The 21,642-nt window shown below is 43.6% G+C and overlaps 2 protein-coding genes and 2 long non-coding RNA genes across 4 annotated transcripts; 2 read left to right on the top strand and 2 right to left on the bottom strand.

Annotated features, from left to right (window-relative positions):
• The first annotated feature begins 318 nt into the window (after window positions 1–318).
• On the top strand, window positions 319–4,700 carry LOC309720990 (B-type lectin plumieribetin-like). Its single transcript, XM_082558297.1, has 4 exons — window positions 319–3,149; window positions 3,425–3,588; window positions 3,796–3,889; window positions 4,362–4,700. Exons 3-4 carry the CDS (start codon window positions 3,800–3,802, stop codon window positions 4,602–4,604), a joined length of 333 nt encoding a protein of 110 aa, XP_082414423.1. The 5' UTR covers window positions 319–3,149; window positions 3,425–3,588; window positions 3,796–3,799; the 3' UTR covers window positions 4,605–4,700.
• A 1,585-nt stretch (window positions 4,701–6,285) lies between these two features.
• Window positions 6,286–9,592, bottom strand: LOC309720247. The gene is made up of 3 exons (XR_014280449.1): window positions 8,880–9,592; window positions 7,116–7,932; window positions 6,286–6,534 (listed from the first exon to the last, which is right to left on the bottom strand). It is a non-coding gene; the product is annotated as an uncharacterized lncRNA (long non-coding RNA).
• A 4,909-nt stretch (window positions 9,593–14,501) lies between these two features.
• LOC309720245 (B-type lectin plumieribetin-like) lies at window positions 14,502–18,885 on the top strand. The gene is made up of 4 exons (XM_082556947.1): window positions 14,502–17,334; window positions 17,610–17,773; window positions 17,981–18,074; window positions 18,547–18,885. Exons 3-4 carry the CDS (start codon window positions 17,985–17,987, stop codon window positions 18,787–18,789), a joined length of 333 nt encoding a protein of 110 aa, XP_082413073.1. The 5' UTR covers window positions 14,502–17,334; window positions 17,610–17,773; window positions 17,981–17,984; the 3' UTR covers window positions 18,790–18,885.
• A 1,585-nt stretch (window positions 18,886–20,470) lies between these two features.
• LOC309720249 lies at window positions 20,471–21,642 on the bottom strand. Its single transcript, XR_014280450.1, has 2 exons — window positions 21,301–21,642; window positions 20,471–20,719 (listed from the first exon to the last, which is right to left on the bottom strand). It is a non-coding gene; the product is annotated as an uncharacterized lncRNA (long non-coding RNA).

Raw genomic sequence — 21,642 nt, 5'->3', positions numbered from 1 at the left:
TGTCGGTCCGATCATTGCCACAAAGAGTTAATGAAGCCGAAGAAGGGGGTGGAGCTTTGATAGCGGGCACATTTCTCCAGCTCACAGACTAGCTGGTGTTCGAACTGTCTGTTAAGCACCACCCTAAGATGAGTAACATGGTCTTCTTGGGACCAGAGTAGATCAAAAAGTAATCCAAATATGCCAACGGCCACCAGCCTAGCATGTCACGAAAGACATTGTTAATCAGATGTTGCAAGACAGCAGGGTATTAAATCCAGTTCTTTGTATTCTTTACGGCAAAGAAAGACACGGCTCAAAGTGGTCATAGCTCAAAAAACGATCTTTAATTTGACATATTCCAGAATATGGAGACTGTTTTCACCCCCTCTACGGGTAACATATATCCGGTCTTAACACTATTCTTGGGCAATTTAAATAACACAGAAATCCTGCAAACTATTCCTAAAGTCCTTCTCATTACTCTTCATTACTTTTATGCTCACATTTAACGTGTGTCCAACGAGCTTTTAGTCTCCTAAGCAACATTTCCTGGAGCTGTGGTTCTCTGTGCTTCTTGTGAGTTCCCCTTTCTGATGGTTGGTTTCTGGATTCTCACCAACCTCTCCGTGGTTTCGCTCTGGTTCTGGAATCTTCTCCTGTAAAGTCAGAAAACAAAACGCCTCCCTCTGCTACGCCTCAATAATCTACTGTGTTCATCTAATGTTCCCTTAATTATTCAAAGTTGGTTCAAAATATCCCGTTCTGGGCTCTATCCTTTATATTAACTTTACTTAATCTCAATGCTCTTTATGTGTGTGAGCAACACTTTTAATTGTATTAAACCCACCCAGGGTCAGATATACACCATCACCATATCAGCATAAATCTCCACTAGAAAGCACACTCCAAAATTTTTGTCTATCAGGGTTTACGCCCCTTTTTGCTTCAAGCAGATACATAACGTGCAAAAGTTACAGCTAATGACAGTTAGACAAGTTTCCGTTATCTGCAACATTTTGTTTCAGCCGTCGCACCCCAACACGTTTCCTGTTGACTTATTCATGGCTTATCTTTAACACCTTCTGCATCACTAGTTGCTAAGCAAAGACAAAGCAAGACGTGTTCCACCTTTACCCTAGAAAATAAATCTATGTGATGTTTGTGTATGTAAGCCTGTTATGCATCCATTCACTACACTCCACGCCATCCCTGCAGCATATCAGTTCAGACGGTCACGCTGAACGAAGCTTTTGACCTTCTTAGGGCTGAGTTACAACTCATATGAGCACGATTGCAATATGTGTGTAAAACATCATTTATATACTCTTCAATGTTTAACCTTTGCCACCCTCATAAGAAATAGGTGTTTCCTGTTTTTGGCTCGCTCCTCTCTTATCCGTTCATGGACTACAGTTCAGCATTCAGCACAATAATTCCCTCAAAGCTTTTCACATGAAGGATCTAGGACTCAGCTCATCACTGTGTCAGTGGATCCTCGACTTCCTCACAGACGGACCCCAATCGGTAAGGGTGGGAGAACAAGTCTCCCCCTCCATCTCACTCAGCACTGGAGCGCCTCAGGGCTGTGTTTTAAGCCCCCTGCTGTACTCACTGTACACTTATGACTGTGTAGCCACATCAGACACCACCTCCATTGTCAAGTTTGCTGACGACACCGTTGTGGTGTGCCTGGTCTCTGACACCACCGAGAAGGCCGACCTGGAGGAGATGAGGATCCTGAAGAACTGGTGCCAGGAGAACAACCTCCTCCTAAACATCAGCAGAGCTGATCGCGGACTTTGCTACAAAACAGGTGAGTCCCTAATCATCAGTGGCGCGCCAGTGGAGAGAGTGGACAGCTTCCAGTACCTGGGTGTCCACATCACTCAGGACCTGTCATGGTCCTGTCACATTAACACCCTGGTTACGAAAACCTGTCAGCGTCTCGGTACATATAGGGGGTCATAGGGGTGAGCGGGGGTAGGTTAGAGTGTATCTCCGAACCTCGGAGAGATCATGGAAGACTTGAGGAATCTTCTCCAGATCAATGGGCTCTGAAGGGGGTAGTTTTGCGGGATCCATTCTGGTCTCAGGGTTGAAACAGCTTTGTAAACAGCGGGGACCCCAGCCCAGGATCTGACACGATGACCAGGAGATATGGGGGTTGTGCCGACAGAACCAGGGATAGCCCAGGATGGGCGTGCGTATGGGCTGCGTTTGGTACTGGAGCGGGTAGGGTTGAAGGGGGGTCGACTGAGGCTAATGGGATATGAAGTTGAGAAGCGAGATTCTGAAGTTTTAAAAGTAGAGATCGTGTCTGTCTCCCGAATCCAAACTGGAAGCTGGTTCCACAGAAGAGGGGCCTGAAAACTGAAGGCTCTGCCTCCCATTCTACTTTAAATACTCTAGGAACAACAAGTAGGCCTGCAGAGCGAGAGCGAAGTGCTCTAATAGGGTGATATGGTACTACAAGGTCATTAAGACAAGATGGGGCCTGATTATTTAAGACCTTGTATGTGAGGAGCAGGATTTTGAATTCTGGATTTAACAGGAAGCCAAAACAGGAGAAATCTGCTCTCTTTCTAGTCCCTGTCAGGACTCTTGCTGCAGCATTTTGGATCAGCTGAAGGCTTTTCAGGGAGTTTTTTGGACTTCCTGATAATAATGAATTACAGTCGTCCAGCCTGGAAGTAATAAATGCATGAACTAGTTTTTCAGCGTCACTCTGAGACAGGATATTTCTAACTTTAGAGATGTTGCGCAAATGGAAGAAAGCAGTCTTACATATTTGTTTAATATGTGCGTTGAAGGACATGTCCTGGTCAAACATGACTCCAAGGTTCCTCACAGCGTTACTGGAGGCCAAGGTGATGCCAAATGTATTCTGCAGCAGGACAACGACCCCAAACACACAGCCAAAGTCATTAAGAACTATCTTCAGTGTAAAGAAGAACAAGAAGTACTGGAAGTGATGCTCTGGCCCCCACAGAGCCCTGATCTCAACATCATTGTGTGTGTCTGGGATTACATGAAGGATGTGAGGAAGCCTACATCCACAGAAGATCTGTGCTTAGTTCTCTGAGATGTTTGGATCAACTCACCAGCCGAGTTTCTTCAAAAACTGTGTGCAAATGTACTTAGAAGAAGGCAAAGGGTGGTCACACCAGGTACTGGTTTGATTTAGATTTCTCTTTTGTTCATTTACTGTATTTTGTTGACTGATGAAAATACACGATGAACACTTCCATTATTGAAAGCATGTTTACAGCTTTTCTTTCTCACCTGCCTAAAACTTTTGCCCAGTACTGTAAATTTAGAGTGTGTGAAAGATTTTCAGTGTCCTGTATAAAAGTGTGTGGACGTGTGGGTTTCAGCATGAAGAAATCTGTTGTCAGAGGTAATTCTAGGTAACATATCCTCATATTTTACTTTCTTTTAAAAGAATTTCCAAGGAAGAAGGAATAAAAAAACCTGACTTTCTTGATGTCCCCATCTCCCCTCCCATCACCCTTTGCTGCTATCAAACAGTATAAATGAGGCTCTGCTCTGTCGCTGCAGCACGTTCAGCATCTGATTCTCCCACTGACGTTTCTGCGTTCATAGCCGGTGAGTTACAGCTTTGTACATAAATGCAGCAGCTGTAAGAATTAATCTTGCCTGGGGTTTGTAGCTGCAGGCATTTGATCTTTTGGTAAAATAAACTGAAATATGGTGCAGGCTCATTTACACGCATTAAAATTCACAGTTTCTGATTTGAACTGAAATCTGTAAAATGTCTCTTAAATGAAAATAACTGTAACTTCTGTCCTTTAGAATCATGAGTAAGAACTCCATCAGCACTAACCAGGAGCTGCGTAAAGGCGAGTCCCTCGTCAGTGTAAATGGAGACTTCAAAGCCATCCTACAGGTGGGAAAATGTGACCTTGTCCTCATCAGTTTATGATTACATGGCCCAGAAACACAGCTGGTAACATTAAAAGTTGACAGCTGGTCTTTAACGTGCAGATATAGAAAGAGATCAGTTTTACTGGCCACTTTTTCCTGGCTAGAAAACTTTTCTTTTGATAATGATTTTTTAGTGAAGTTTATGAAAACCCTTCCTGAGAAAATGGCAATAAAACGAATCTATGAATAAAAGAGCCCTAATGATGAGATTTCACCAAAACAAAGAGATCAGGAAGTTAGGAATACAGAAATAAAGAGAAGTGGGAAGTCTCAGACGCTGACAATTACATCTGAATATTCACTTAACACCTGATTTGCTGAAAGCTGCACAGCTATTCTACCTTGTTTTAACGAATCGTATCGTCGTCCATATGATTTGTAGCTCACAGTATAAACGTTCAAACTGATCCGCTCTCTTTGCTTCCACTTTGCAGGAAGATGGCAACTTTGTCGTCTACAAGTGGTCTCCTATCTGGGCCACAGCCACAAACGGCAAAAACCCTGCGCGGCTCCTCCTGCAGTCGGATTCCAACCTGGTCCTGTACACCCAGGACGATAAACCAGTTTGGAGCTCTGGAACCGCCATTAACGCCGACATCAGGACGATGCGCCTGACCCTGACCAACGATGGTCGTCTGGTTGTTACAAGGAATGGAGCACAAATCTGGTGCTCTTAAAGCTCACGATGTCATTCAGAGATCCAGACTAAAGGCGTGATGTCCTGAGAGCCGCGCGCTCTGTTTCACATCCAAATAAAAGCTCTGTGATGTTTCTGCTGTGTGTGTGTTACTGTCTCAGTCAGATGAACTCTCAGCACGTTATCATCGTCTGTTTAAAACAAGCGTCCAGTAAAGCTCACAGAATAGACGTAGTATTAAATCTGTGTTACCTGCTGACTGGAAAACGTCTGTTTCCAGGACAGCAACAAAAATCTAACTGTTCTCTGTGTGGACCCACAGCGGGCAGGTGTGGGCGGGGCCAACCTGCAGGCTCCAGGTGTGCGTGTGTTGACACATACAGGCAACTGAGAAGGAGTTCTGTGGGCTCATTGGAAGCTTTTAAAATCTCAAATCTGACCGTGTGGTGGCGTTCTCACCTGTACTGTAGATAACACAGGTGAGTTTTACAAATTTCTCTTCCATCCAGTCGGGGGAGCCAAACGTCTGCCTGTCAGAGCCCCTGAAACTCAGATGTGTGTCAGTGAATCTGCACGTCTTCTTGCTTTGGTCACATTTAGTTTCCAGTGGTTGTAAACACATGCGTCACTAACAGGTAACTTCCTGCACTGCTGAGATTAGTGTAACAGCAGCACCGCATGTGGTGGATGTTTCTGAGGCCGTGTGCACCATCCCTGCTGGAGGTGACATCATCCTCCTTCTTATAGTTTGTTTCTGTCTTCCTGAAAAGGACACACACGGTATCACACACATGTGATCAGTCATGACAGCTCAGAGCTCAGCGTTCACAAGTGTGATTTGATTGATTTCACACAATAAACTGAACTGGTGGATTCGTGCAGTCACGTAGATCAGACTACAGCAGCACTACAACCTGCCTCTCACAGGTAGTTTTTCACAGACATGAAACTTTTAGTTTCCTGTGTAAATCTGCTGACGGCTCATGAAGTCCTCGGGCCTCAAAGATTCTGCAAAAACAATAAAAACCTCCCAATCAGGACGCAATGGGTCTGTGAGGAAGGTCTGTGACTGACGAGCTTCACAGTCAGAAGGCGAAGCTTTGCACGGCTTCATGAGACACATGAAGGTTACTGCAGATGAAAAACAGCTGAGTGTGGGGGGCAGGTGGGAGTTTTAATGATGTGTTTCGCTCGTCAGCCTGAACACTTTGAGTTCATCAGGTTTCATCAGCACCTGAAATGATTTCACTCTCATTTTGTTCCAAAGTCAAAAATGTTTCTGGGAGGACAAAACCACAGAAGAAGAGTCCAGATGTGCACAGGTGGGTGTCAGACTTACACAGGTAAACGTGCACAGCTAACAAACCAGGAGAGAGTCCATGAAGACCTCATCACACAGCAAATCCAGCATGTCCAAATTAACACTGTCGGATTTGATTTCAACACTATTAAAGTGTCTATATGGGTCCACACCAGAGAGTGTTAATTTAACTGTTTTTGGAGAGTTGGTACGTTAACTCTGATTTAGTGTTAAACACCAAATCTGTCTGGAGTTGATAATTTAACACTTGGTGTTAAGAGTTTATATATTAACTCTCAAAGAGTATTTTAGTTTAACTACGTAAGAGTTATCTTCTAATTCATTCTAAAAAGCGGGAATTTTACTGTTCTGAACTTCTAGAAATTTCTTTTGGAAATAAACATTTACTAAAAAGATGCAATGGTTTTTGAAAAACATTTATTCTGAACTGTGCACCACAATTTCAAAACATTTTCTGAAAGATGTAACAGTATACATGTTCTCACTTTCATTAGAATTGTGTTTATCAAAAGGTCTGACATGGTAAATGCAAATAACAGCATTCTCATCACTTATTTCTTCAATACAATATGCATGTCCTTCATTCATCCCTTTGTGGAACTTCAACGCACTTCTGCTCTCCCCCATATTCCATCTTCACAAGCATATCCTGTGCGGAGATTGAATAAAAATTAGTTGACACTAATTAATGGCACAAATAATCCAGTAAACAATTGCAGCACAGTAAAAAAAAAAGGAATCCTCTTTGAGCCATTACTTGTGTAAAGTATTTTCCCAAAAGACAAGGACACAGACAACAGGTAACACTGAACTAAATGTAAAACCTCAGCCTTTTTCATTTTTACCTAAACCGTGTGCACAAAACTCTGGAGGGATCTATGCTAACGTAGAATCCAGTCAGGACGTCTGCTACTGCTGTTTGCTCGTTGTTTTTTTTATGGGCGATCGTTTTCAGGCTTCAAGTAGCACCATTATACCAACATTTCACATTCTACACATTGTTTTAGGTGTATTTGACCAAAAGTTTGACTGAAAATTCACATGCAAGCTTTTTTCAAGGCTGTGGTATTTGCCCGCAAACAATACCTTTCAGCTAGCTAAAACAGAATATTATGCTATCAGCGAGCAACATGGCTAATGCCTTTCACACAGCTTTGTCTCAACTCCAAAGAGCCACAGAAGTAAAAGCTAATAGAAATAATTGAAACAATCTTTGAAAACATGACTTACCAAGCATGGCAAACAACTCAAATATGTAGAGCAAAATGTTCTGAAACGGCTTCACTTCAGCTTCGATTGGAGCCGTGCTGGGGGCGGAGTCTGTGAATTTACTCTGTTGGTGTCATAGCCCCTGTAGGAGTTCAGAGTTAAGAGGTCAAGAGTTAATGTTTCCATTGTAACACCTCCAGATTTGACAGAGAAACACTCATTTTTAACACTCGATTTTAACTACTATCATTTTACACCTCAGAGTTACATTAAAAGAATGTGACTCTGCTTAGAGTAAAATTAACTCTACTTTTGCAAGGAGACTATTAACACCGAAACATTTAACACTTTTGAATTTGCTGTGCACAAGCTGGTTCTCTGATTGGCTGGCTGTCCATTTAGGTCTTCCACAGCAGACACGCTGCAGTGTTCGCTCTGCCGGCGCTGTGTCCATTAAACCAGCTGAAGTGGCGCTCTAAGGACTGATGATGTCATTCAGAGAAGCATTGCTGTGGATTCCTGCTGTTTCCATCTTTTATCTACAGTCTGTGGAAGTCTCTGTTGATTTCTGGAAGCTTCAGTGTCACTATGGAAACGGTGATGAGCTACAGCATGGTAGAGAGTCAAAGGTTAATAATAAGTATTGATTGCATGCACAGTGGTGAGTGAAGAAGAAACACTGAGTGCATCATGTGTAAGCTGGGTCAGGGTCACCTGTCCCACCTGCATGCTTTATCAAAAGGGAACGTTTTCATCTGAAAAGCAGCCTGATGTGCTGCATGAGCGCAGTCACTGCTGCAGTTTCTTCTTCATCCCAGCAGAGGGCGTCATTTCTCTGCTGGGACAGAGGACAGGGAGAAATCAGCAGAAGCCTTCATCCTGATGGCCGTGACGCTCAGCAGCAGCCGGCTGTGATCAGCCTGTGATCGATTTATTTATTGATCGGTTAAAGCTGGTTGGAGTCACGTGCAGAGAGTAAATGTCGTTTTTCAGAGTTCAACACAAGAAAACCACAGAAAAAAATAATGATGGTTAGAGATGAAAGGTAGGTGTTGTTTTTACATGTGGGACAAATACTTTTAGGCTTCATATTAAACAGCTTAATTCTGATTCAGTAAAAAGGACTAGATGTTACAGTCCCTGATAATTCATCGCTTCAAATGGAGAAAATCTTGAGGGATGGCAGCCAAGAAACTTTACCAGCAGGACACATCGTTGCCTAAACTTCACAGGGTGCTTCGGTCTTTTATCACAAGCTAATGTTGTGCCCTTAAACAGGGGAAATAGTGAGGAGAGGTGAAAGGAAGGCACAGACACGCAGCTCTCACTCTCACTCGTCTGTATTGAGTTTCAGAAGCAATACAACCAAAACAATATTCTTATGGATGCACTCAGTCTCAGGACAACTGTATCCAAACTAAGTGACTATTGTTCGCTGCATTAGCTGATGAGAATACTTTAGATAACATGAACTGTAGCATTAGACAAAAACATATTTTTAACTCGCACATGTTAGCTGACACAGTCACTAACTTTCCACAGCAATGAAATAATACTTTAAGTACTGCATGTCTTTCAGTAGTTAACTTATACAGATAGTAACAGAAAAATCTTCACACAATATGGCGGAGTAATAGCGAAAACTAGCATACGCAGCAACAGAGATTAACTGGAACTTCTCAGCAAAATAGTCCGCAATTCACATCTTTCACTACAATAACCAATGATAACAATGTAATAATCAACAGTAACACACATTTATACAGATTTGTGCATGACAGTTACCTTAAACAGGGGAAATAGTGAGGAGAGGTGAAAGAACGGCACAGACACGCAGCTCTCACTCTCACTCGTCTGTATTGAGTGAAGGAGGAAGCGCGCGAACCCACCTACTGGAGCCCTGAGGCATTAACAATGGATCGACGCACAATCAACCCAGGCAAAACTTTCACTGCTTATCTCCCTCTATATTCCCACTGCATATTCTATTCGAAAACAGTCAAAGCAACAAATAAAACATTAATAAGGGCATGACATGAAATATAAGGAACAGAGATGTACAACTTCAAAACTAATCAAATTTATGATCCACCACACTAATCTGCCATTTTTTCCTTCCTTGGTTAGGTTTAGGAACTAGAGATCTGATCTAGATTATCATACTCAAATTTGGGACACATCGTCAGTAGTGGACCTTGGATTCATCGGGTGTTTCGGCCATTATCACCAGACACCCTCATCCAAGGAGGCCCTGCCAGGGTTGATCAGGTCCCAGAGTGTGTCACTGGTTTATGTTAAATTGGTTCTCGTCGACTTTCTTCTGTTTAGTTTTCTACTATTTATCTTCTTCTATCAATTCACTGCAACTGAAAAGTAATGCTTACCTCTTTAACATTTTTGGAGCCTCACTTCTTCAAAGGGAAAGAAATGGTGATAGAGAGAAGTAAGACAAAAGGGACAGATAGGAGAGAGCAGAGACGAGAGCCGGAAGGGGGTCGCCCGATCTGGCTTCCCACATCTCACAAACTGGAAAACTGTCCCACGTCGGCACTATGTACAACACGACAAATACGACACATCACAACGCAACACAAACAACACAACTCAGTAACTTAACTTAGTGCTGTACAGGTCCTTCATGGAAGGAAGAGGATGTCCAATGATTTTTTGGGCCATATTGATGACCCTCTGGAGTGCCTTTCTGTGTGCTGTGGTGCAGCTGGAGAACCACACACCGATGGTACTGTCAGCCCAATGACGTACACAAGTTTTTGGGAGTTAGACCCAAAGACGAGGTCTGGTCGCAGAGTAGTTGTTATGATCTCTGTGGTAAAAATGATCCTCTGATCCAAGTCCACTTGCATCTGCCAATCCCTGGTGACCTTGAGCAGGCCCAGGTCCGGGGTTGAAGAGCTTGTCCTCGGCTTGTCTCCCTCCTGAACAAATGCTGATGGTTACTGACGCTCCTCTTGGAGAAACAGGCTTATTTTAGAGTTCACAAAAAAGCTTGTTTACACAGATGAAGTCTATAACATTTAAGTCTTTTCACAGCGTATTAGTATATTTTACTTAAGCTTAATAATCTGAATAATGCTTTGATCTCTTCAACTAATTGGAATCACACCTTTCTACTAAAACTGTTTGTGTTGTTCGCCACCTTTTCCTGAACCAGACCCTGCAGGATTAGCCTGAGTGTCCAGTCCTGGACCGTGTTTTTAACCGGGAGGATCCCAGGCTGGATTGTTGTTGATGCATTATAAATACTCTTGTTTTATAGTTATTGTTATTTACTTTCTTCTCATCAAATAAATATCCATGTAAAATTGTTCGTGTTATGTTCATACATGTTAAAAATGCCTGTAAATAAAAAGAGTTCAGTGACAATTATTGTTTGTTGTAATCAATTTATTAATATGGGACGATCGTGGCTCAAGAGTTGGGAGTTCGTCTTGTAATCGGAAGGTTGCCGGTTCGAGCCCCAGCTCGGACAGTCTCGGTCGTTGTGTCCTTGGGCGAGACACTTCACCCGTTGCCTACTGGTGGCGGTCAGAGGGCCCGGTGGCGCCAGTGTCCGGCATCCTCGCCTCTGTCAGTGCGCCCCAGGGCGGCTGTGGCTACAATGTAGCTGCCATCACCAGTGTGTGGATGTGTGGATGTGTAAAGCGCTATATAAATACAGGCCATTTACCATATTAGTCTCCATCACCATAGTTTTGCCGTACCTTTGCTTTTTGTAGTTGATATTGGGGGGGGTTAATGGGCTTGGGGTGTGTGGTGTCGCACTGACCTGGATGGGGTCTGGTAGCTCTTGGGTGGTGTTTTTCTGGCAGCCTAATGTAGCAGGGCTTCAGGGGTGGGGGTCTGTGCCAGTGCTCGTTTCTCTTGCGTAGCCTCGTTGCTACAGCCTCCAGTGGCTTCGGCACCATGGCTGCTGGGCTCTCCTTTGCTCTTTTCTGAGTGGGTGCTGTGATTGCCCCTGTGGTGGTCCTCCTGAGGCTGTGGGGGGCTCTAGATGTGTGGGGCCTCCTCTATGCATGCTTCATGTCCTGGGGGGCAGGGCTGTGGCTCCCTGCACCTACCTACTGTAAAAACTCGAATGGAGAAACCTTATAAACACGAGCACTCACACCCACAGGTGTCTACACAGGTGTTTGAAATTGGTGTTAGAAGCTAAATAGTCAGTCACACTGACAACGAGGAAGTTTTAGATTTTTCTGGAGGGCTTCCCCTGATGTTTCCCCTCTTTCAGGAAATCACCAAATATCCTTCAAACTGATACGTTTACCTGCCGGACAGGTGTGACAGGGCAATGCTGAGCAGCCTCATTCTTCAGCTGTGAATCAGACAGAAGTGGTGGCTTTGTCCCAAAAAGTTGATTCTGTTCATCTGGACGTAACGTTTTCAGTGGGAGAAATGAGGGCGGAGTCAAGGAGGCCATTTACGTGAAAAAGGAAAGACCATCTCTGAATCGAGGAGGGGGCCTAAGGGTACATCTGTCACCATCTTACAATGCTGTGAGCTTTGATCAGTGGTTGTTGATCAAAGGTCATGGAAATTTGCATATTCATGATGAGCTGACCTCTCAGCCCGTTGTTCTTTCACTGCGCTGGTTTCAGTCATTGTGCAAATGTCCTGTTTGTAAGGTTGGAAACCTGCAGTCAGCTGAGACTGAAGAACTTGGATGAGTGACAAAATGTTTCTCCCACTGAAAACATCCAGATGAACAGAATCAACTCTTTGGGATTTACTTACCTGGATGATGCATCAAGGTGATGGCTTTGTCCAAACGGTTTCACGCTGACAGCCAGATGCTTAAGATTGTTCCGGGGTTTCATTGGTTCTCCAAACTAACATCAGTTTGACTTTCAAAACTGCAAAGCTCCTTCCAACAACCGAACACAAGTCAAGTTTAGCATCTAAAGTGCAGACAACAGTCAGAACCTGTGCTCAAGTCAAATACCAGGAAAGTGACCCCTTCATTCACTGGAGTAAACCCCAACATACAAGCACTGAACCAGTCGATGCAAGTCTGTTTGAACTCAACCAGGGGTGAATTTCTATCAATAACAAAGAGCCAAGGATCAATCGGTCACACAAACTCTTCCACCAGGATAAGGTGGAGGAGTGATACATCAAGTAAAGTCTGCCTAAAGCTGAGTGCACTGCTGGTCAGTCTGCTAAGCAGCAAACATAGAGCCTGTGTTTCTGCTCCGTTCATCAATGTGTTTACTGTATCCAAGCTTAGTGTACATAAAGTCAATTCTTCTTTTGGTCATCTTTTATGGAAATATTTTGATTTGCTGGCATCTCCTGGTCTCCTGATGTGGAATTGATGACTGTGAAATGCTGGCCTTTCTGTCTACCACGCGAGCTATGACAAAGCATCATTACCGCAGTGCAAATTCTGCCGAGTCCAGATGTAAAGCAGGCGATGAGAGAACTACAGCACTGTCCTCAAATCACAGATGCATTTCACATCTTTGCAAGGAGTTTCAACAAGGCTTACGTCTGTTTGCTCTCAACATGCAACAGCGTGTTATGTGTGCAAACAGAGGGACTCATAAATATCAACAATGAATACACTGCAGCCCCCTTACCTCACACTGGAAGCTCCAACCATCTCACTTTGCTGATGAACACAGTGTACACGCCCAGAGTGAGAAAAGAGCCGCCTGTGGTCGTGGACGTTGTAGTGTGGGCACAGGAGGCTGTTCCAATGCTATGGGCTGCTTGGAGTGCACACCATGGAGCATTTTCAGACAACATCTGGGGACTGTGTGGACATAGAGGAATATACTGAGGGTGTGATGTTCGTTTATCAAATCAGGACTGCTTGGCAGTAAATGTCTTGTATTACAACCGGACAGAGTTCGACTCTGTTCTTTTGGCAGTTTCTGATCATACTAATCAGTCACGCTGAGTATGAGGATGTTTTTGGCAGCCTTGAAAACTTGCCATCTGAAGTTTTGTGCACTGATGTCTCTTTTTCAGTTAATCAGAGATATCATTCATACTAAGCCAGGCAGTTTACCTGCAGTGCAGGTGTGACAACAACCTCGGGATGAGGAAGAACAATGCAGTTTCCATCCTGGTCACAGACACTGGATCAGTTAATTTTCCAGCCATCTATCCCTTCTCCTCCACTTATCCTTGTCAGGGTTGTGGGGGTGCTGGAGCCTTTCCCAGCTGAACTTTCAGTTTGATTGGATTTAGTTAGTTTGTATATTATTTAGCTGGAGTGTGTTTGTGATCAGATATGTGTGAGGTGTGTTAGAATAACTGAAGTATTTCACCGTATAGGTTTTTTGTAGCTGGGCCGTGTCGGGGGGAAGTCTTTTATTGGTGGTGGTATGACCGGCATCTATTTAAGGAGGTTTTTTTGAGAGGCTGGGTTGTTCGTCTTTAGATGTGTCGCTGTTGAGAGTGTTAAACCTCTGTATTTGTTTAAGACAAACATATTCAGAGCTCTGAAAGGCGTTTGAAGGCTCGTGTGGTTGTTTTCTCCCATCTGGTCCCCTTCACATTACCTTGCGACCGTTACAGCACCATTCTTAGGAGCTGTGACAGACTCTGAAATCACAAAAGCAGACAGGCCTGGAGCTCATGGTGACTGGTGTGTAGCATTGCCAGTGAATGACAATCCAGTTAAGTCCAAGATAGACAGAGAATTTCTCACAATCACTCTCAGACGGAAGAAGTAGTCATTCGGGTGACGTGCGCCATTTTCCCAAAGCCTCCTGGGAAGAAATGTCAATAAGAAAATAGAACATGTCACAAAAGCACCGATAGAAGTTAATGAAACCCCTGCAGCTGTTTGAGGCTAGTTGGTTGCAGCCACTGAGCAACAGCTTGAACCTTCTGCGAATCCATGGGTAAACCATAGAAGAGTGTGGCAGGGGGGTGGTCTCTGGCCTGCTGGCAGTGGAGGGGTGGTGCGGTGAGACCAGTGACTCTCTCCTTATATATAGTGTTGGCAGAAACTGTGTGTGTGCAGTGGAGGACGCTGCGAGACGAGCAGACTCCTGGCTCGAGTTGTGCCTAAAAGAGCTGTTGAACAAAATAAAGGAACCCAAACACGCCGATATGCACTGTCGGTCCGATCATTGCCACAAAGAGTTAATGAAGCCGAAGAAGGGGGTGGAGCTTTGATAGCGGGCACATTTCTCCAGCTCACAGACTAGCTGGTGTTCGAACTGTCTGTTAAGCACCACCCTAAGATGAGTAACATGGTCTTCTTGGGACCAGAGTAGATCAAAAAGTAATCCAAATATGCCAACGGCCACCAGCCTAGCATGTCACGAAAGACATTGTTAATCAGATGTTGCAAGACAGCAGGGTATTAAATCCAGTTCTTTGTATTCTTTACGGCAAAGAAAGACACGGCTCAAAGTGGTCATAGCTCAAAAAACGATCTTTAATTTGACATATTCCAGAATATGGAGACTGTTTTCACCCCCTCTACGGGTAACATATATCCGGTCTTAACACTATTCTTGGGCAATTTAAATAACACAGAAATCCTGCAAACTATTCCTAAAGTCCTTCTCATTACTCTTCATTACTTTTATGCTCACATTTAACGTGTGTCCAACGAGCTTTTAGTCTCCTAAGCAACATTTCCTGGAGCTGTGGTTCTCTGTGCTTCTTGTGAGTTCCCCTTTCTGATGGTTGGTTTCTGGATTCTCACCAACCTCTCCGTGGTTTCGCTCTGGTTCTGGAATCTTCTCCTGTAAAGTCAGAAAACAAAACGCCTCCCTCTGCTACGCCTCAATAATCTACTGTGTTCATCTAATGTTCCCTTAATTATTCAAAGTTGGTTCAAAATATCCCGTTCTGGGCTCTATCCTTTATATTAACTTTACTTAATCTCAATGCTCTTTATGTGTGTGAGCAACACTTTTAATTGTATTAAACCCACCCAGGGTCAGATATACACCATCACCATATCAGCATAAATCTCCACTAGAAAGCACACTCCAAAATTTTTGTCTATCAGGGTTTACGCCCCTTTTTGCTTCAAGCAGATACATAACGTGCAAAAGTTACAGCTAATGACAGTTAGACAAGTTTCCGTTATCTGCAACATTTTGTTTCAGCCGTCGCACCCCAACACGTTTCCTGTTGACTTATTCATGGCTTATCTTTAACACCTTCTGCATCACTAGTTGCTAAGCAAAGACAAAGCAAGACGTGTTCCACCTTTACCCTAGAAAATAAATCTATGTGATGTTTGTGTATGTAAGCCTGTTATGCATCCATTCACTACACTCCACGCCATCCCTGCAGCATATCAGTTCAGACGGTCACGCTGAACGAAGCTTTTGACCTTCTTAGGGCTGAGTTACAACTCATATGAGCACGATTGCAATATGTGTGTAAAACATCATTTATATACTCTTCAATGTTTAACCTTTGCCACCCTCATAAGAAATAGGTGTTTCCTGTTTTTGGCTCGCTCCTCTCTTATCCGTTCATGGACTACAGTTCAGCATTCAGCACAATAATTCCCTCAAAGCTTTTCACATGAAGGATCTAGGACTCAGCTCATCACTGTGTCAGTGGATCCTCGACTTCCTCACAGACGGACCCCAATCGGTAAGGGTGGGAGAACAAGTCTCCCCCTCCATCTCACTCAGCACTGGAGCGCCTCAGGGCTGTGTTTTAAGCCCCCTGCTGTACTCACTGTACACTTATGACTGTGTAGCCACATCAGACACCACCTCCATTGTCAAGTTTGCTGACGACACCGTTGTGGTGTGCCTGGTCTCTGACACCACCGAGAAGGCCGACCTGGAGGAGATGAGGATCCTGAAGAACTGGTGCCAGGAGAACAACCTCCTCCTAAACATCAGCAGAGCTGATCGCGGACTTTGCTACAAAACAGGTGAGTCCCTAATCATCAGTGGCGCGCCAGTGGAGAGAGTGGACAGCTTCCAGTACCTGGGTGTCCACATCACTCAGGACCTGTCATGGTCCTGTCACATTAACACCCTGGTTACGAAAACCTGTCAGCGTCTCGGTACATATAGGGGGTCATAGGGGTGAGCGGGGGTAGGTTAGAGTGTATCTCCGAACCTCGGAGAGATCATGGAAGACTTGAGGAATCTTCTCCAGATCAATGGGCTCTGAAGGGGGTAGTTTTGCGGGATCCATTCTGGTCTCAGGGTTGAAACAGCTTTGTAAACAGCGGGGACCCCAGCCCAGGATCTGACACGATGACCAGGAGATATGGGGGTTGTGCCGACAGAACCAGGGATAGCCCAGGATGGGCGTGCGTATGGGCTGCGTTTGGTACTGGAGCGGGTAGGGTTGAAGGGGGGTCGACTGAGGCTAATGGGATATGAAGTTGAGAAGCGAGATTCTGAAGTTTTAAAAGTAGAGATCGTGTCTGTCTCCCGAATCCAAACTGGAAGCTGGTTCCACAGAAGAGGGGCCTGAAAACTGAAGGCTCTGCCTCCCATTCTACTTTAAATACTCTAGGAACAACAAGTAGGCCTGCAGAGCGAGAGCGAAGTGCTCTAATAGGGTGATATGGTACTACAAGGTCATTAAGACAAGATGGGGCCTGATTATTTAAGACCTTGTATGTGAGGAGCAGGATTTTGAATTCTGGATTTAACAGGAAGCCAAAACAGGAGAAATCTGCTCTCTCTTTCTAGTCCCTGTCAGGACTCTTGCTGCAGCATTTTGGATCAGCTGAAGGCTTTTCAGGGAGTTTTTTGGACTTCCTGATAATAATGAATTACAGTCGTCCAGCCTGGAAGTAATAAATGCATGAACTAGTTTTTCAGCGTCACTCTGAGACAGGATATTTCTAACTTTAGAGATGTTGCGCAAATGGAAGAAAGCAGTCTTACATATTTGTTTAATATGTGCGTTGAAGGACATGTCCTGGTCAAACATGACTCCAAGGTTCCTCACAGCGTTACTGGAGGCCAAGGTGATGCCAAATGTATTCTGCAGCAGGACAACGACCCCAAACACACAGCCAAAGTCATTAAGAACTATCTTCAGTGTAAAGAAGAACAAGAAGTACTGGAAGTGATGCTCTGGCCCCCACAGAGCCCTGATCTCAACATCATTGTGTGTGTCTGGGATTACATGAAGGATGTGAGGAAGCCTACATCCACAGAAGATCTGTGCTTAGTTCTCTGAGATGTTTGGATCAACTCACCAGCCGAGTTTCTTCAAAAACTGTGTGCAAATGTACTTAGAAGAAGGCAAAGGGTGGTCACACCAGGTACTGGTTTGATTTAGATTTCTCTTTTGTTCATTTACTGTATTTTGTTGACTGATGAAAATACACGATGAACACTTCCATTATTGAAAGCATGTTTACAGCTTTTCTTTCTCACCTGCCTAAAACTTTTGCCCAGTACTGTAAATTTAGAGTGTGTGAAAGATTTTCAGTGTCCTGTATAAAAGTGTGTGGACGTGTGGGTTTCAGCATGAAGAAATCTGTTGTCAGAGGTAATTCTAGGTAACATATCCTCATATTTTACTTTCTTTTAAAAGAATTTCCAAGGAAGAAGGAATAAAAAAACCTGACTTTCTTGATGTCCCCATCTCCCCTCCCATCACCCTTTGCTGCTATCAAACAGTATAAATGAGGCTCTGCTCTGTCGCTGCAGCACGTTCAGCATCTGATTCTCCCACTGACGTTTCTGCGTTCATAGCCGGTGAGTTACAGCTTTGTACATAAATGCAGCAGCTGTAAGAATTAATCTTGCCTGGGGTTTGTAGCTGCAGGCATTTGATCTTTTGGTAAAATAAACTGAAATATGGTGCAGGCTCATTTACACGCATTAAAATTCACAGTTTCTGATTTGAACTGAAATCTGTAAAATGTCTCTTAAATGAAAATAACTGTAACTTCTGTCCTTTAGAATCATGAGTAAGAACTCCATCAGCACTAACCAGGAGCTGCGTAAAGGCGAGTCCCTCGTCAGTGTAAATGGAGACTTCAAAGCCATCCTACAGGTGGGAAAATGTGACCTTGTCCTCATCAGTTTATGATTACATGGCCCAGAAACACAGCTGGTAACATTAAAAGTTGACAGCTGGTCTTTAACGTGCAGATATAGAAAGAGATCAGTTTTACTGGCCACTTTTTCCTGGCTAGAAAACTTTTCTTTTGATAATGATTTTTTAGTGAAGTTTATGAAAACCCTTCCTGAGAAAATGGCAATAAAACGAATCTATGAATAAAAGAGCCCTAATGATGAGATTTCACCAAAACAAAGAGATCAGGAAGTTAGGAATACAGAAATAAAGAGAAGTGGGAAGTCTCAGACGCTGACAATTACATCTGAATATTCACTTAACACCTGATTTGCTGAAAGCTGCACAGCTATTCTACCTTGTTTTAACGAATCGTATCGTCGTCCATATGATTTGTAGCTCACAGTATAAACGTTCAAACTGATCCGCTCTCTTTGCTTCCACTTTGCAGGAAGATGGCAACTTTGTCGTCTACAAGTGGTCTCCTATCTGGGCCACAGCCACAAACGGCAAAAACCCTGCGCGGCTCCTCCTGCAGTCGGATTCCAACCTGGTCCTGTACACCCAGGACGATAAACCAGTTTGGAGCTCTGGAACCGCCATTAACGCCGACATCAGGACGATGCGCCTGACCCTGACCAACGATGGTCGTCTGGTTGTTACAAGGAATGGAGCACAAATCTGGTGCTCTTAAAGCTCACGATGTCATTCAGAGATCCAGACTAAAGGCGTGATGTCCTGAGAGCCGCGCGCTCTGTTTCACATCCAAATAAAAGCTCTGTGATGTTTCTGCTGTGTGTGTGTTACTGTCTCAGTCAGATGAACTCTCAGCACGTTATCATCGTCTGTTTAAAACAAGCGTCCAGTAAAGCTCACAGAATAGACGTAGTATTAAATCTGTGTTACCTGCTGACTGGAAAACGTCTGTTTCCAGGACAGCAACAAAAATCTAACTGTTCTCTGTGTGGACCCACAGCGGGCAGGTGTGGGCGGGGCCAACCTGCAGGCTCCAGGTGTGCGTGTGTTGACACATACAGGCAACTGAGAAGGAGTTCTGTGGGCTCATTGGAAGCTTTTAAAATCTCAAATCTGACCGTGTGGTGGCGTTCTCACCTGTACTGTAGATAACACAGGTGAGTTTTACAAATTTCTCTTCCATCCAGTCGGGGGAGCCAAACGTCTGCCTGTCAGAGCCCCTGAAACTCAGATGTGTGTCAGTGAATCTGCACGTCTTCTTGCTTTGGTCACATTTAGTTTCCAGTGGTTGTAAACACATGCGTCACTAACAGGTAACTTCCTGCACTGCTGAGATTAGTGTAACAGCAGCACCGCATGTGGTGGATGTTTCTGAGGCCGTGTGCACCATCCCTGCTGGAGGTGACATCATCCTCCTTCTTATAGTTTGTTTCTGTCTTCCTGAAAAGGACACACACGGTATCACACACATGTGATCAGTCATGACAGCTCAGAGCTCAGCGTTCACAAGTGTGATTTGATTGATTTCACACAATAAACTGAACTGGTGGATTCGTGCAGTCACGTAGATCAGACTACAGCAGCACTACAACCTGCCTCTCACAGGTAGTTTTTCACAGACATGAAACTTTTAGTTTCCTGTGTAAATCTGCTGACGGCTCATGAAGTCCTCGGGCCTCAAAGATTCTGCAAAAACAATAAAAACCTCCCAATCAGGACGCAATGGGTCTGTGAGGAAGGTCTGTGACTGACGAGCTTCACAGTCAGAAGGCGAAGCTTTGCACGGCTTCATGAGACACATGAAGGTTACTGCAGATGAAAAACAGCTGAGTGTGGGGGGCAGGTGGGAGTTTTAATGATGTGTTTCGCTCGTCAGCCTGAACACTTTGAGTTCATCAGGTTTCATCAGCACCTGAAATGATTTCACTCTCATTTTGTTCCAAAGTCAAAAATGTTTCTGGGAGGACAAAACCACAGAAGAAGAGTCCAGATGTGCACAGGTGGGTGTCAGACTTACACAGGTAAACGTGCACAGCTAACAAACCAGGAGAGAGTCCATGAAGACCTCATCACACAGCAAATCCAGCATGTCCAAATTAACACTGTCGGATTTGATTTCAACACTATTAAAGTGTCTATATGGGTCCACACCAGAGAGTGTTAATTTAACTCTTTTTGGAGAGTTGGTACGTTAACTCTGATTTAGTGTTAAACACCAAATCTGTCTGGAGTTGATAATTTAACACTTGGTGTTAAGAGTTTATATATTAACTCTCAAAGAGTATTTTAGTTTAACTACGTAAGAGTTATCTTCTAATTCATTCTAAAAAGCGGGAATTTTACTGTTCTGAACTTCTAGAAATTTCTTTTGGAAATAAACATTTGCTAAAAAGATGCAATGGTTTTTGAAAAACATTTATTCTGAACTGTGCACCACAATTTCAAAACATTTTCTGAAAGATGTAACAGTATACATGTTCTCACTTTCATTAGAATTGTGTTTATCAAAAGGTCTGACATGGTAAATGCAAATAACAGCATTCTCATCACTTATTTCTTCAATACAATATGCATGTCCTTCATTCATCCCTTTGTGGAACTTCAACGCACTTCTGCTCTCCCCCATATTCCATCTTCACAAGCATATCCTGTGCGGAGATTGAATAAAAATTAGTTGACACTAATTAATGGCACAAATAATCCAGTAAACAATTGCAGCACAGTAAAAAAAAAAGGAATCCTCTTTGAGCCATTACTTGTGTAAAGTATTTTCCCAAAAGACAAGGACACAGACAACAGGTAACACTGAACTAAATGTAAAACCTCAGCCTTTTTCATTTTTACCTAAACCGTGTGCACAAAACTCTGGAGGGATCTATGCTAACGTAGAATCCAGTCAGGACGTCTGCTACTGCTGTTTGCTCGTTGTTTTTTTTATGGGCGATCGTTTTCAGGCTTCAAGTAGCACCATTATACCAACATTTCACATTCTACACATTGTTTTAGGTGTATTTGACCAAAAGTTTGACTGAAAATTCACATGCAAGCTTTTTTCAAGGCTGTGGTATTTGCCCGCAAACAATACCTTTCAGCTAGCTAAAACAGAATGTTATGCTATCAGCGAGCAACATGGCTAATGCCTTTCACACAGCTTTGTCTCAACTCCAAAGAGCCACAGAAGTAAAAGCTAATAGAAATAATTGAAACAATCTTTGAAAACATGACTTACCAAGCATGGCAAACAACTCAAATATGTAGAGCAAAATGTTCTGAAACGGCTTCACTTCAGCTTCGATTGGAGCCGTGCTGGGGGCGGAGTCTGTGAATTTACTCTGTTGGTGTCATAGCCCCTGTAGGAGTTCAGAGTTAAGAGGTCAAGAGTTAATGTTTCCATTGTAACACCTCCAGATTTGACAGAGAAACACTCATTTTTAACACTCGATTTTAACTACTATCATTTTACACCTCAGAGTTACATTAAAAGAATGTGACTCTGCTTAGAGTAAAATTAACTCTACTTTTGCAAGGAGACTATTAACACCAAAACATTTAACACTTTTGAATTTGCTGT

This window comes from Aulonocara stuartgranti (assembly GCF_965226115.1).
Source record: "Aulonocara stuartgranti genome assembly, chromosome: 13".
Taxonomy (NCBI): domain Eukaryota; kingdom Metazoa; phylum Chordata; class Actinopteri; order Cichliformes; family Cichlidae; genus Aulonocara; species Aulonocara stuartgranti.
The sequence above is the reverse complement of the archived record's forward strand: the minus strand, read 5'-3'. Positions and strand labels throughout refer to the sequence as shown.